Here is a 12,051-nt window from a genome sequence, read left to right as displayed (position 1 = left end):
GCAGAAACTAACACACCATTGTGGGGCAATTATACTCCAATAAAGATGTAAAAAAAAAAAAAAAAAGAATGGACAGCAAAGGATCATAAGCTATTTGACGACAGCTTCCAGCATGAGAAAACAAACAAATAGAAAAGAGGAACTTAAAAGAAGCATAGACAATACAAGGAAATGGAAAAATAATCTTCAAAACTATAATACAGTGTTTAAAGATAAATACTCCAGAGAAATAAGATCGAAGAATAAAAATAGGAACGTTTTCAGAATTTTTTAAAGAGGGTCTTAAAAGTTGTTCAGAGAAAAATTTTTAAATAAAAAAATCATTAGAAGGGTTGAAAATAAGAGATGAGGAAACCTTTCCAAAAGCAAAACAACAGATAAAGCAATGGAAATTAGAAAAGCAAATGATGCGTATAGGAGGCTTAATATTTCAAGAACAGGAATTTCAGAAAGAGGTAACATAAAAAATAGAAGGGAAGAAATTATCAAAGAAATATGGTAAATTTCCAAGAACTGAAGGAAATTAATCTCTTAAATAGGATGGCTCAATGAATGTACAGTACAATAAATAAAACAATGAAATGGAAGGAAGGAAGGAAAGATGGAAGAAAGGAAAGAAGACAAGGGAAGAAGACAGGTAGGTAAACCCTTCCCCACCACCATACATTGGAAGACCCGCATTCATTATTACAAAATTTCAGAACCACAGGCATGAAAATATTCTAAAAGCTTCCAGTAAAAAAAGCAAAAATTTAAAAACAGAAAATAAGACAATCAATCAATCATACAAATGAACAGGTTTTATAATGGTATTATATTTACAGTAGCCCTGGAAGTAATGAAGCATTGCTTTCAATATTCTAAATTACTAATATATAATTCCATACCAGCCTATCATCTTTTGTAGGTAGAATAAACATGGTTTCGTACATACAAGTCTCAAAATTTATATCCCGTCTGAAGGAAGGTTATGTAAGACAGGCCCAATAAAACAAAGGCATAAACCATTAAGAAAGCACATGGAGATCAGGACATGAATTCCCAAGGAAAAAGGAATTCCTGGGATTAGGGAAGTCCCAAAATGACAGTTATGGTGGGCTACAAGGATACCTACAACAGCAGGAAAAAAAAAAAAACAATCTAAATGACTATTTGATGTTTTTACATGTATTAAGAGAAGCTTCAGTGTTCTATAAATATATTTTGGGATGAATTAGTGACTAGTACTTAGAAAACTAACCAAACAAACCAAAAGAGACCATGATTAATTCCAGGAAAAAGAAAGTTATATGAAAAAGAAAATGTTATAGTACAAAACATATGAAGTGCACCTATGAATAATATCTGTATTATCATAGTAAATATACCCTCTAATTTAAACAAAAGTGGTCCTAAAATAATTTTGAGAGGACAGAGCAGGGAAAATGTTGGGGTATGGGTAAGTTAAAGTAGATAGTCAAAAGATAATATCTAAAATGTAGGAAATATAAAGCATACACTACTTAATATTTACAAATAATTACATGAAGAATTGGTAAAATAAAGTTGAAAGTGGCTACATCTAGGAAACAGGAATCAGAAGTAAACAGAGAAGAATGAGGGAAAAGGCTTCTATTTTTAGCTCTGTAAGTCTTATGGCACTATTTCACTTTTTAATCTATGTACATATATTTTTCTTAACTAACTTTTTAAAAGCTAACCCGGTTGGAGGGAAGGTAAACATTGGAATATCTCAAATATCTTATGCTTATATATTTAAAAAGAAAAGACTAGAAAAATTTTACACCAAAAATATCAAACGTGGTTATTTTAGCTTGTGGAACCATTGATGATTTCAAAACTTTTGTTTTCCGAGTTTTTCCAAATTTCTTTTAATGAATACATACTACTTTTTGTAATAAGAAAAACATTTTCAAAAGGATAAAGTCCTATACTCTGGAGAAAAAACCTTCATTAGAGATTCTCAGATCCTTTTCAAATACCATAAGCAGCTAAAATTCATAGGCCTAGTTATCCCATATACTTGCTTTTATCACTGCAAGTTCTATATAGAAAGTATTCTTGTTTTTATTTTCAATTTAAAATAAGAGTTAGAAGCCCATGTTTAAAGTTCTAAGAAAGATGCTTTGTGTGAATAACAAGCTTTTAATGAACACATATATTCCCTGAATAAATGTGATTTTTAAGAAAATTCACTGCCATTTCTGTGTGATGGGTTTAAGTTTTTAAAAAAGGAACTGCAGTCTGATGTAACTCAGATCATTTAGTTGAATATTCAAAGATACTCTAAATTTAATAATATTTTTGCTAATTAAGACACATATCTAAAAAGAAATAAAAATTTAAAATCTCTATCCATGATACCATATTTCAAATAAGTCTTCTAAAACAAGAACTTTTACAGCCACACTTTCAAAATTTCCTTTTCAATCTGCAGGCATTACGACAGAAGGTAAACTCTTGTAAATCGTACTTTCCTTAAGATGAACTAAATTCTGAGTAGCTGGGGGTAAAGGTATCAGGTATGTCACAACAGTGATATCTCTTAAAGTCAGAATACATATAATAAAATGTATATGGCTTCTATATAAATATAATATATTCCAAAGATAATGATTTTTTTCTCTTTATCAAAGGCCAGTGATCTACAGGAAAAAGAAAAAAAATCAATGAAGTAAAGGGAAAAGAATATGTAAATTCTACTTACTCCTTTTTAAAACAAAAGGAAACATTTTATTGAAAAATTGAAAGCATGTATAGCAATTCATCCTTAATTATCTTTTTTTGAAGACATTCTAATGAAATGATTTTTGTCGTATACTTTTTTTGGCACTTGTGAAAATTTTGACTCAGGAACCACAAGTGGCTGAGGAAAAGCAAAACTGGTTCTGAGAAATGCATGCCTCTCTCTGTCAGAGTGAATAAGCTAGGGCAGTTTAAGAGGAGCCATGTAACTACTTTGGCATGGATATTATTGGTATCAGTTTTATTTTTCACTCTGATGTATTTTAATAAATTCCACTAAAATTTTAAAACTTCTTCATAGATCTCCTTGATCTTGTTCTCCTATACGAGAGTTTCTCAAAGTGTACACGTTACATAGTCTGCAATGCACAATCTCTAGGAGCAGGGCCCTGAAACCTGCCCATTAAACATGTTCTCCAAGTTTGAGAACCTCTGTCCAGCTTAGAAGTTCTTAAGTTTAAAATGTAAGTTCTCACACCAGACTTTTAGAAATTTATACAAGTTATTTTGTGACTCTGTATTTCAATTTTATACTAAGGCAGGCGAAGGGAATCAGAGGGAAAAGAGAACTGTCTTCTTCGAAGAAATGCAGCAAGAATTTACTTGGTACTACCAGGACCACTTAGCACCTTATAGAAGTCATTCCTTATTTTCTCAGGGGTTATTTTCCTTAAAATAAGCAGAGAGTTTTACTTCAGGAGTCTTAGAATAGGAGTTTAGCAGTCAAGTAATAAAAATGATGCTAGATATATAAAAACACATAATAAATAAAAACATTTTAAAGGCATCCACTTCTAAAATATGTTGGTATTGTAAAATCACGCTCTAAATCCTTTTTCCTGAATTCCCCTGAATTGTTCAGGGAACATTAGTAAAGGCATTGTGACTTGCTGAGACAGATCCTCCTAAGATTGTTATATAAGCTACATTTCTTCCTACTGTTCTCAAATGATCTTTTATGCGCTTAAATTAATTTTTTTTGTTCTCCCTTATGCTTTGGAGGAGGGGGTAAGCAATTTTTGGTAAAAATGCTTACACAGTAAGACCTTTTTGTAAATTGCTGAGGGCAGAGAGGGAAGAGAGATTAACAATAATCGCTGTCTTGTTCTTTTGTTTAAAGGGGAATGCACTGACCCACACATACATAAAAAGATCACAGATTATTTAAAATAGGTATGCAAACACAAAACTGCAGAATCACAGAACTGCACTTGGCAAAGCATGATTTACTTTAACCATTAAAAGAATCATATTTGTCCTTTCTTTGAAAAGGAAAATATTTGTCAAAAATCAAGACAGTCATCAGAAAATAGGAGGTTCATGGTGAGAAACCACTGCAGAATAAATAAAACAGATCAGTCAGTGCCACTCGTACTAAGGAAAGTATAAAACAGTGTGTTACTGTTCACAGTACAGAGGAAAAGGCAGCAGCCCCCCCTCCCCCCCACCCTTGGACTGGCTGAGCGGTGTTATACCCAACCAGCATCAGGAAGCCCTGAACAATCTATGCCAGGACCAGTCTGCTTTCAGTTCCTCAGTTGTGATGAGCTCTTAAATACAACCTGGTCCCTTTGTCTAGGTGATACTTTCCCCCCCAATATTTTTTCATCTTTGTGCTGCTCAGGTTTCAGGTCTCAGCTTTCTTTACTCCATAGCTACGTTAGGTACCTCCACTTATTACCTCCTTGAACACTTTATAATCTCTCTCTATACTATTTCTAACACTTGTAGCTATATCTATACATAATCTGCATGTATTGCATGTACACATGTTATATTAGTATATTCTATGTATCTATGTATATTACACATATAAGGTCTCTCTTTCCCCCTTAGGCTGTACATTCCACAAGAACAGAGACCATGTCTGTTTCACATAATGCACAGCAGGGTCTTGGACACTGCATGGTACAAAAGTAGAATAAAAGGAACAAAAGTGGAATAAAATACATTCAGAGCCCCATCTTTGGTTGCCATCACTTCACATCTTTAGAGCCTCGATAAGACCCTTCCACCTGCTATGCTAGACTATAAAGACCTTAACATTAAACAATGACCTACTGACTTGTAAAAACCATCAGGCTTGCATTCTGGGCTTAAGTGGGGGTGGGAGGGTCCTTCTGTTAGTATAATTAGTCAGTTATCAGTCATGTCAGTAACCTGCCATAGACTTTCTTTGGATTCCAGAGAGCTGCTTGATTGCTTTTCTATCAACATTAACTCTTACCTGAAGTACTTTCTCTTTTCCTTTAGAGAAGTAGAACCAAATGCAAATTTAGTTTTTGCCTTTCATCTCTGTGGAAGGCAGCCTCCATGACGGCCTCCGCTGATCCTTGCCTCCTAGTAGCCACAGCTCTTGAGTAGCAGACTCCTCCCCAACTGAGCAGGGCTGACCTATGTAGCTAGTAGGATGTCATGGAAATGATGGTGTGAGACTTCCGAAGCTAAATCATAGAAGACACTGGGGCATTCACCTTGAGTTTTATCATTTGCTCTGGGGGGAATCCAGCTCCATGCTCTGAGGACACTCCAGCAGTCCTGTGGAGAGGTCCACGTGATGAACTGAGTTCTCCTACCAACAGCCTGCACTAACTTGTCAGCCACGTAGTAAGTAAGCCATCTTGAAAAAGGGTTCTACAGCCTTAGTCAAGCCTTCAGATAACTGCAGCCTCACTGATAGGATATCCTGACTGCTACCTCCTGAGATTCTCACCAGAACCAATCAGCCAAAGTGCTTCTGAATTCTAACCCACAGAAACTGCATGTGACAATAAATGTTTATTGCTGCTTTAAGCTACTAAATTTGGGGGTAATTTGTTATGCAGCAATAGATAACTAATATAATCTTTCGTTACTCAAGTTCATACAGAAAATTTTCTAGAAACTTTCACCATTAACACAAAGGGAAATAAGAAATTCATTTTTATTTTTTCAAGTTTACCCCACAACTCCCTTCTCCTTGTTCATTAGATCCCATAAGGAAGACAAAGCAAATGGTTGGTGTTTTTGAAAATATTTTAGAAGGATAAAATATGATTCATTCTGTTTTTTAGAAAAAAGAAAAGAATTTCCTTATATTAAATAGAGAATAGAATTTTCTGAAAGGGATGAAAAGATAAGAGAGAGAATAGAATTTTCTGAAAGGGATGAAAAGATAAGAGAGATGGGACAGAGGCTGAAGTGATGACCTAAAGATCAGGAATGGAAGGGAGGAGAAGCAAATTCAGGGATTGGTTTCACATATTTGTCATAACCTTGCTTTCGCAGATTTTACTGAGGCCCAGCACAAAGAAGATGTGTAATGATCAGAGTGTGGGGAGGAAGATACACAGTATGATATCCCAGAAGGCAGGGAAATTTGTACTAGTAATAAAAGAAAAAAACAAGTGGAAGCACTTGGTATCAAGGTAATTTTTAAAAGGTATATGATGGCAATTTGGCAGAAGTACCAGTCTTATTTCTTAATTCTATGTGGAGAAGCATTCTCAAAATGTTTTTTTCTTTTATTTTTTTTCTCTGTTCCCTGTCATAATAAGTGTAGAACATAAAATACTCCAATTAGAAACAGAGATTTGTCACCATGATTCCTAAAGGTGGTGATAAGCATGTTTTTCCCCTTCCCACATCCAAAGATAATTTTTCTAACAAAATAATTCTGAATTAACTTGAGTTTTTCAATTACTAAATTCTCTTAGCCTTATGCTGCTTCCATTTTCTTTTTCAAAGTCTTCTTTCTAGGTTTTCCTCCACTTTTATTATAAAACAGGCTAGAAAAAAAAGAAAAACTGAGATAATTAATAGTGAGATAATTAATGTTTTCTCTTAACATGTTCAAAGGGCTTTTTTATGGAAGACTGGGAGAAACAACAATGAAAAAGTTTTAATTATTCACTGGTAACAGTTAATACTGACTTTATCTTGTATTAGAATTTCTAAGGGTTTTCTATCTACAGAAGGCAAGGAAATAAACAGAGGGAAATTCTTCATAATCACAAGCTGCTTGCCGGTTTCTATTCTTAAACAGTGGATCCGAGACAAATGCCACTGGAACTGTCGGGATAACAGTGAAAAAAACAAGCCCTCAACTACAGATACTCAAAAAATTAGGCTGAATTTTAGTTAGAAGCAACCGCTCTCAAAAAAACGAAAACCAAAAATCAAAATATAACTATCATTATTAGTTTGTGAACAGAATTAACATTATCACACATCACTGACAATCACCAATGATCCCCTGAGCTTCTCTAACAATAAAGGAAATCGACAAGAAACTCCTTCACAAGCAAAATCCAGAATCAGAACAAAAATGTTTAGATATCTGATCAATATTGCCAACTCAGCCACAGCCATCATCTTGCTGCCAACTCTGAAGTTCTAGAGTTTTTAGGCTAACTCTTGTAAGGTAATTCTTGGCTTTACAGAATTAAAAACGGAAAGATTACAAAGTAACCCGTGGTTTTGACTCAATGAGAGATATTGAGCCAGAACCAACCAGTTAAGCTGCTCCTGAATTCCCGACTCCCAGAAACTGTGAGGTAATAAACGTTTATTGTTTTAAGCTGCTAAGTTTGGGGATTGTTTATTAGGCAGCAACAGACAACTAATATCTCTCATCACAAGTTTACACCGTTTGCTAGATTTTCACCATTAATGTAAAAGGCAAGGAGGTATTTTTTATGAAGAAATATAAAATAATTACTAACATGTAATGTGCAGACAAATGAAAACAAGTATGTTAACGGAATTTCTTCAGATACAGCTAACTGTAACTGTGATGAGACTGATAGTGTAAGATTAGTGGGGCTGATTTTTTTTCCTAATCTGCTCCAACTTTTACGAATAGCTTCTCTACCTTGAAACACTTTCAAATCCCTATGATATGACAGGTAGAAGAAAAATGACAAGGGAAGCTAACCTAGGACAATTTTAGGATGGAATTACTGCAAACTGCAAATGCAAGTATTCCAAGAAAGTTATTATTATTTTTTAATATTTCTGTATTTGAAAGAATTCTAGAATAGTGACTATAACACCTTTAGATCCATTCTTCATCCTTTGGTGAACAGACGAGCATCTTTAAACAGTGGCTTTTTCTTAAACAACAAGTCAAGAGACGTAGGTTTACATTTCTCGCTGTATAAATTGACATAAAGCTAAATAAGGAAAAAGTATGACCTTTCATAAAAACAAGGGTTCTTATTAACAAACATAATTTTATAGATGAGATAGGTGTTACTTAGTGCTCATTTTCATGTGAAAAATGATAAGCAGACAAAATGGTGGATAATATAAGAAAATAAAAATCACTTACCCTTAAGAGGATCATGCTCTGCTCTCATAATATCAATAAGGGAATTTTCCAGAGAGTGCATATTCAAACTGTCATACATTCTACTTCGATCCTAGAAGAGAAGAAAAAAAGAATATAATTTATGCAATTTTTTCAGAAAGTGATGATTAAATACTATCTAAATCTTCTTACATAAAAGAGGACATCTGACTAATATAATATTACTAGTCAGTTTGCATCCCAAGACAATACCAGTAACTAAGGATCTCATGAGCTACAATATCTCTTGTACTGGAGGACAATATATTTCATACATTTACCTCCAAAATCACATATCAAAAGCAATCTTATTTCATTGGCAGTATTAATGCAATATAGTAAAATAATTTCTCTTGTTATCATTCTCAACTTATAAACATTTCTGAAATGTTATACGCACAGAAAGCATTTTTAGTTGTTATTTAACTTTTAAACTTTTCACATATATCTAGGAATTCAGACACTGGCACTTGAAAAATAAACATTTGAGGTGAAAGGGCTTAATTCCATAGTGCACCATACTTTAAACATCTATCAAACATCATATGTTATTTGATTTAATAGTCAGAATTTCATAATAATGAATGTATAAACATCTTAAACAGTAAAAATAAAAAACATGAAATGCCAATATTGGAACCAAGACTAACATCTAGAATACTTATATTTAAATCTTGCTCTCTGAAATCCTCACATATTGGCCTCTGCATTTCTAAATCTTCCCTCCCCTCTACCCACCCCTGCAAAAAAGGAAGGTGGGGAGGAAAGGGTGAAAGAATTCTCATTGCAGCAAGTTTCCTATATCATCAAGTCTCAGAACAAAGTCCTGTGTGTAGTTGGAAGTTTTCTTTGCTGAATGTTATATCCCTCAACTTGCTTACTACAAGGAATTTGATTCTTTAATGCTCATGAATATATACTGTATTCTGCTCAATATATACTCAATATACTTGAATACATATATAGGGAACCATTACAGCAAGCCCTGGCCTGTGCTCCTCAAATCACCAAGCAGTCTATTCCCAAAATATGTCAGTGCCAGCCCCCACTCATTTAGGTATGTGCGTGTATGTGTTTTTGTGCAGTGTATGTAAATGAAGGAGAGGCAGGGCAGGCCATTTTTAACTCTCAAAAAATGATTAACATAGAAAAAGGAAAGGGAAGAACTGGAAAAGTGGAAAAAACGTTTCCACAGAAATCAGAATGAGGCACTTCTTAACCTGCGTCTCTGAGCTTCAAGAAGGACCATGAAATCTGTGAGAGTATATATAATGTTCTGTACATGCATGTACACATTTTTTTTCTGAAAAGGTTTATGGCTTTCATTAGTTTTCTAAAGGAGTCCACAATCCGGAGAAGATCCAGAACCAATCTTTTAGAAAGCTGAGGAAAAACATAAGAAGATTTCCTGAGAATATGTTGATTTTTTATTCTACTTTGATGTTTAAATCAGGGTTGGGAGCTTTTTAAAGCTAGGGGGACAGAATCACTACTGTAGACTAAACAAGTTGCTGTCAAAGAATTTGAAAGTGTGAAAAGTAACAGTGAATGGAAAGAGTGCTAGACTTGGAGGATCTTACTGGAGTTTTATCACTAATTACCTACATTAGTACACCTTACTTATTTTTATTTAAAGACTCCTGAGATATAACACACCCATCAGTAATAGGTGTTCACTAGAACAATGATCTTGATTGGTGAGGGAGGCACAGAGAATCACTGAGCTATAACAGTGGTTCTCAAACTTGAATATGCTTCAGAAACATCTGGAAGGCTTGTTAAACACACAGGTTGCTGGGACTCATTGACAGTCTGATTCAGTAAGTTTGGAGTAGCCCCTGAGCATTTTTATTTCCAGTAAGTAACCAGGTGATACCGAGACTACTGGTCCAAAGGCCATACTTTAAGAAGCACTGAGCTTCTTAACCTGAAGCTACTAAACCTTTTTAGGCTCTGTTCCATCTTCTAGAAAATAAAATAATCATGTCGAACTAGCCAATGCCTAAAGTCCACTTTAAGAATAATAGAAATAATAGAAAAGCAAAGACTCGAAGTAGTATATAATAAATAAAACCGGAATAGAGAAGAGCAAAAATGAGCAAATATGTCCACCTTTGTGTTTCTTCTGTACTTGTTCATAGCTAATTTTTTGGTTTTCCTGCCTCTGCCACTACACTTCTAAGCTAATTAGGGGTAGGAACCTTCTAATTATGGAATATAGCTAGCTCTCAAATGTTTGTTGAATGAATAGTACTTTATCTTTACCATAAAAGCTTTCCAAAATGTTTAAGTTTAGCTCAGTGAGGGCAAAGACTGCACTTTTAAATGGTAATTATAAAGGACTATAAAGCCTTCTCAGAATCCTCCACGGAATAGGTACTCAAATGTTAAGTAACTAAACTGAGACAAGTATCAGATATTAATGTAACCTTGCTATCAACTTCAATCTCCAACCACACAATGAAAGATTAAGTACTACTATATTCAAAGCTCCAAAATGTCCTTAAAATAGAATTTAGGGGCTTCCCTGGTAGTGCCGTGGTTAAGAATCCGCCTGCCAATGCAGGAGACACGGGTTTGAGCCCAGGTCCGGGAAGATCCCACATGCCGTGGAGCAACTGAGCCCGTGCACCACAACTACTGAGCCCGCACTCTAGAGCCCGCGAGCCGCAACTACTGAGCCTGTGCACCACAATTACTGAAGCCCATGCGCCTACAGCCGGTGCTCCACAACAAGAGAAGCCACGGCAATGAGAAGCCTGCGCACCACAATGAAGAGTAGCCCCTGCTCGCTGCAACTAGAGAAAGCCTGCATGCAGCAACGAAGACCCAACGCAGCCAAAAAAATAAAATAAAAAATATTTTAAAAAATAGAATTTAAAAAGTAAACTGTCATGACAAAAATTGTTCATGTAATTGAGCAAAAAAATCTCAAAAGGTATGCTGTATCATATAGGTTCTAAGATGGAGTATATTCTAGATACTTTATATTCTATTTAACTTAAATTCTTGCAAAGAAAATGTGTTATGGTTCAGAGCTATCTTCTCAGGCTGATGTTTTCTGAACAGAATCAGATCATGCCCCGTCTTTAGTCAACCTATGAACTCAATTAATGGTGACTATTGATACCACCCAAATGATATTTCCCACACAACTTCTATTTATTTATTTTTTTGGCCAGCCACTACTTCCATTCCAAAGAGTATGCTCTTGCTTTAGAGCACAGCAAAATTAATGTAGAGTCCTACACAACTGTCAATGCCATGGACAATATTTAAGGTATGAGGAGAAAATATTTAAGCAAGCTATTCAATAAATATCAGTGACCACTATATGTCAACTCTGATAACTCTTATTCAAAAACAAGCTGCATGTATTTATATCTTTAGCTTTAATGCGTACATCAAACTGAAATAGTGAGATGCCCACTTATAAGGTCCCTTATTTTCCTTTGCATATCAAGTCTTTCATCATGAAACAAACTCCTACTTCAGCAAAGAAAACAGCAAAGCTATTTTAAAACTGTTATAACTAAGTTACACTTTATTAAGCATCAGTTGCATCCCACATGATTTTTAAATCACTAAACACAAAACAGCCTTGAGCAGGCAAAGAGCTCATGACATCTCAAAAGTCACTTTCTGGATAATGAAACCTAGAGGTTCATGTTAAAAACATACAGATAATTCCATTAAGTAAAGCGTGGGGATTAAAAACAAAAACAAATCTGATAAGACAAACACACTCAGGCATTCTTCTGAAATAGGGATATTAGAAAAAATTGTGTTCACATAAACTGCCATTGGTTCAAAAACTAAATGGAAATCCTGAAACCATTTTAAAGTAACCATAAATGCACCAACACTGATTACCATTAAAAAAATATGGAAAATCATGGCAATGTAACTTACATTTATTACTATATGGCTATTTGAAAACAGCCAAGATATTTCATAAAAGTAAGAATGTCTATCAG

At 34.6% G+C, this 12,051-nt stretch overlaps 1 protein-coding gene across 19 annotated transcripts in view; it reads right to left on the bottom strand.

Annotated features, from left to right (window-relative positions):
* CPEB2 (cytoplasmic polyadenylation element binding protein 2) overlaps window positions 1-12,051 on the bottom strand; it is a 64,215-nt gene that overhangs the window by 41,723 nt on the left and 10,441 nt on the right. For all 19 annotated transcript variants that reach the window (XM_089911690.1, XM_089911680.1, XM_089911683.1 and 16 more), the window contains one exon: window positions 8,057-8,147. In XM_089911690.1, coding sequence (XP_089767816.1) covers window positions 8,057-8,147 — 91 coding nt within the window. The remainder of the gene's footprint in view (window positions 1-8,056; window positions 8,148-12,051) is intronic.

The sequence above is a fragment of the Delphinapterus leucas genome, chromosome 5 (assembly GCF_059928025.1).
Source record: "Delphinapterus leucas isolate spDelLeu-1000000601 "Yukka" chromosome 5, BTC_Dleu_Yukka2, whole genome shotgun sequence".
Taxonomy (NCBI): domain Eukaryota; kingdom Metazoa; phylum Chordata; class Mammalia; order Artiodactyla; family Monodontidae; genus Delphinapterus; species Delphinapterus leucas.
Note: the sequence above shows the minus strand (reverse complement) of the source record. Positions and strands in the feature narration are given on the sequence as shown.